General features: G+C 43.2%; 1 protein-coding gene across 2 annotated transcripts in view; it reads right to left on the reverse strand.

Moving 5' to 3' along the window:
• Positions 1-2,448: 2,448 nt before the first annotated feature.
• The window catches only part of LOC102000314 (tripartite motif-containing protein 30A-like), a 15,351-nt gene continuing 13,424 nt past the window's right edge, over positions 2,449-4,375 (reverse strand). For both annotated transcript variants that reach the window (XM_026777577.1, XM_013354828.2), the window contains exons 6-8: positions 3,853-3,953; positions 3,554-3,580; positions 2,449-3,309 (exon numbers count right to left, since the gene is read on the reverse strand). In XM_026777577.1, the coding sequence (XP_026633378.1) occupies positions 2,594-3,309; positions 3,554-3,580; positions 3,853-3,953 (844 nt within the window). In that variant the 3' untranslated portion in view covers positions 2,449-2,593. The remainder of the gene's footprint in view (positions 3,310-3,553; positions 3,581-3,852; positions 3,954-4,375) is intronic.

The raw sequence follows: 4,375 nt of genomic DNA on the forward strand, positions 1-4,375 counted from the left end.
AAATAAATATAAAAAAATCAAAGAAAAATAAATCAATCTGCATCTTAAAAAAAAAAAAGGTAGAACCCTGCATAGCGATGTTTTGAGTGACTGATGAATTCTCTGCCAGCATGTAGTGCTAGAATCTCTAATCTACATGCCGCCCTGTAACTGCCTCTCTGCTGTCACACATAGAGACACTATGGAGCTCCACTCAAAATGAGTTCACAGGAGCTGCCTTGCTGGTGCCACACTAACCTAAGTGAGTTTTCATGATAGAGGATCCAGTCTCTCGTCACCTGTTTGTCCTGCCTCCTGCCTGGAAATCAGAGTCTGGCTATAGGCTTCTGCTGTGAACCAAACGCCACCTTCACCCTAAAAAGTATTAGAGAAAATGTCTCTGCCACAAGGACCCTTGATACTCTCCAGATATCCCTCCATTCAGTCTTTCCTGGTGCCAGGTCCTGAACTTTCCTGGAAACAACATGGTGTGCCCTTTCTGTCTCTCTGCCTACTTAAGGCAATGTGACTCCAAATAAACTCCTTATTGTACAGTAATCCCTCAGAGTGTCCCCTTGAGCCAACTACCTCATCCAAAATCTGGCACATTTCTCTTTAAAAGCAAAACAAAGAAGAGCAGGGTCTTCCTCTGTAACTGAGCCTGGCTCAGATGCACAGCCACCTGTCTCTGCCTCCTGAGTGCTGGGGCTGCATCCAAACCATCATCCAGGCTCTGGTACTCAATCTCAGCAATTCTTTATTACAGCCACAGCAAGGAGACAAAACAGACATCATATTGGATACAATTTACATGAGGTAAGTTCCTAGAACTATTGTTTACATTTGTTTCACAACACAGCAAGGTAAATTCATTGGCATCACTGTTATTACCTTCATTGTAAAACGGAAACCATAGAATTTACGTACTTGATAGGAACTGAATAGTACAATAACACTCATTCTCTCAAGAAACAGATGTGAAAAATTGTTGTTATCTATTCCCTCAGGCCAAAGACTTCAGGGAGCACCAGTGGTCTAGGATCCAGGGAAGAAAAGAGATTAGGGTATTAGAAGCCTAGGAAGTCTGCATTGGGGCAGTTGTTTGTTGGGGTAGCAGGCTGGTTTGTATACAGCATGAAGACAACGGGCTACGCAAACAGCATTACTTTGCATACACAGGTTGGAATGAGGGCAAGAAGAAGTTATCAGTTCAAATACCAAAGAGTGCCTGCCTGGGTGGAAGTGCAGGGAGGGAACAGGAATGTTGCAGCAGCAGAGGTGGCAGGTCCCTTAGTTTATCAGCTGACAGACTGCTAGCAAGATAACATGTGTTGTTGCTAGCTTTCTGGCAGGGAGGAAAAGAATTGCTGGCGTTTAAAATGATGTGACCTTTTGTCCCTATCAAGTGGATCCAGGTTTTCCAGCCCAAGTAAGGTTGAAGATCCTATTCCTATGATAAATCTCTCAGATATTTCGAGCTACAGTCACACCCAACTGACATGTTTGATTCTGAAACCTCTCGAAAGCCAAATATATATACACAACATACTGGAGTAGACTTGATGACACTTCCCAGGACCTAATTAGCAAAGTCAAATATTAGGAAAGTCAAATAGTAGCCCCCCTCAGCCCTATCCAGTTGCCCATTGCAGCATCTAAACTCAGTAAAGCATCTTTGCCCCCAAACTAACATACAACTATTTAGTGACTGCGAAGTAGATGTTTTATTCTCAGTGAAATTATTTCCATTTTAATACTTACATAATACATTTTGCATTTGTGTATACTACCATGTGTGTGGGAGGCAGAGGATAATGTATAGGACTTGGCTGCCCCTTTACAGGTGCATTTGATGACGAAGCCCTGTCAGCAGCCTTGCTTTTACCCTCGAGGACTTAGAACAGACCCCACATTTATTTTTTTACACCAACTTAGAGAATAGGAACACGATTCATATAAAAATGCAAAAATAAAATGACATAGGCATAGGCCTTTGAGGATGTCATTCAGGGCTACACTGCTATGGGGAGTGGCAGAAATGGAGCAGAGGAAGGTGCTCAGAACACACAAAGTCTTAGTGGGTGCTGTTGGAGATAGTTCCTTCTTAGGTTTTGATGAAGCACAGCACTGTGGTTAAACTGATGTACCACTAAGGGCTCATTCCTAAGCTAGACACTCAGACATATATTTTCAAAAGTAATAGACAAGCTGGAGAAGAACTTTCTGTCATCTTCTGTCAGTGACAGAGGACTGGGGTTGTGGAGACTTGGCAGAGCCGAGACAAGTGGCTCAAGGGCAGAGCACCTCCTCAGCATGCACAAGGCCCGCGCTGCCATCTGTGGCACCACAGAACAGGAAGTGCGGGTTAGCAGAGGTCTTATCTCACCTCCTGAGGAAAGAGTCATTGTGGGAATCTGGGAAGAGATAAATTACTATAACCTCGTAAACAGACAAGCACCTGGATCAAGGAAAAGAACCAATACTGGTTTGTATTTAGAAGTGAAGGTCACTGAAATGGTAAGTCAAAAGGTAGAAAAAGTTAAAATGATGCCACAGATCTCAGACATATGGGATACATCAGATACAGGGACAGTGTGCAGACATGGGTGAGGGCTTAGGAGGGTGGCCCACAGACTGTCAATGGCTCTGAACATGTCATAGGATTAAAATATGGATAAACTGCATTAGGGAAGTTCGGTTCATAGAATCTATAGATGAGAGCTCCATGGTTGGAAACATCATAAAATGAGAGAGTGCAAGCTTCTCGGTCCAGGAAAACTCCAACACGAGTGGGAGGACGAGTCAGAGAGAGGAGCAAGACACTGGCATTGTGGGTGACAGAACACTCTTCAAAGGCATTATATACAGACCCGTCCATCATCCCTATAACCCAGTAGCCACATTTGGGCTGATAATTTGCATGTTGTTTATCATCAGAATCATCTTTAACTTCATGTTTAGGTTGATAATTCACATATTGTCTGTCCCCAAAATCATGTTTGTAATCATCGTCAAAGGTGAAAGGGGAAAAATTTACATGTCGTTTAACATTAGAATTATATTTGACATTGAAGTTCTTTTCATTTGCTGCAGAAAGCTGGGGTTTAGCACATTTTCCATTATTTATTCCCAGGAGCCAGGCATCACATCTAGACACGTCTACTTCCCAGTAATGTTTCCCTGAGTGAATAGCTGGATACCCTAGGACACCCAATTTGTAGGTCTTAGAAATCTGAGAATTTCTTTTATTACCATTTCGATGTTGTATTTGTCTTTTGTCTTCATTAATGACAATGTTTTTATCTTGTGTTTGATTCAGGGTCACGTGAACTGCAGAAAAATGAGACATAAATTAAGAGTCACATGGGAGGCAGGGTACTGCCTTATTGGTGAAAGAAGGAGCAGAAGCCTAAGACGAAAGTGAGGAGGAACATGGAGGAGCCAAGTTTAAAGTCAAAGAGAGGCAGATTGCTGTGCATATTGGGAGTAGTAACATAAAACGTAAGTATTAGTAGAGAAATAAACTCTGAAAGACATTGAGACGAGAGAGGCTGATGGTGCGATTTCTCCTTACCCCAGTGGTGCTGGGCATCCAAGAGCCCTGAAATGATGAAAATGCATAGCATTAAATGCAAGCAAGGGAATCAGAACATTAAAGTCAATGTGCTCTGCAGAGTGGGGGAAGATCTGGAAACTGTGATATGGGACGGGATGAAGGATGATGTCCATTATATATGATGACATCACTGGGACACACTATCTGTTTTTCTGAGTCCCTCTACCCATGTTCAGAAACATCACTTTCCATCCAGAGAGTACAGCCCCAGAACCCCTAGAGTTCCCCAGGTAACCACAGAATGTAGCTGCTCTCACCTTGAAACACTTGCAGCATGCCCTTCAGATCCGGAGCTCGGAAGATCTTTCTCTGTTTACTTGGGACCATTTTGGGCTGTTTCAGTCTTAAGTTCTGACTCCTAGGGACAAAAGATTGATATCCTCTGACCACCATGGACTTCCTATTACTCCCTATTATTCTAACCATAGAGGTCTTGGAGCTCTCCTGAGTATTCTGAGCAGGGAAAGAGAGGGTAGATACTAACTCTGCAGATGTGACACACTCATGACCTCTCCTACTTACTTGCTGTGATGTTAGTAAAGTCGTAGATCCTCACTTGTACATCAAACGACTTGCTCCCACTCTCCCTTCCCCCCACCCCAGAACCCCTACTAATGTAGGTAAAAAACAATAATGTGTGGGCTGGGCATGGAGTCACAAGGCTTTCATTCCAGCATTCTGGAGGCAGAGGCAGGTAAATTTCCGAGGTCAATGTCAGCTTGGTCTATAGAATGAGTTCCAGGTCAACCAAGGCTACAGAGAGAAGACCTGTCAGAAAAA

Source organism: Microtus ochrogaster, unplaced genomic scaffold (assembly GCF_000317375.1).
Source record: "Microtus ochrogaster isolate Prairie Vole_2 unplaced genomic scaffold, MicOch1.0 UNK73, whole genome shotgun sequence".
Lineage (NCBI taxonomy): Eukaryota > Metazoa > Chordata > Mammalia > Rodentia > Cricetidae > Microtus > Microtus ochrogaster.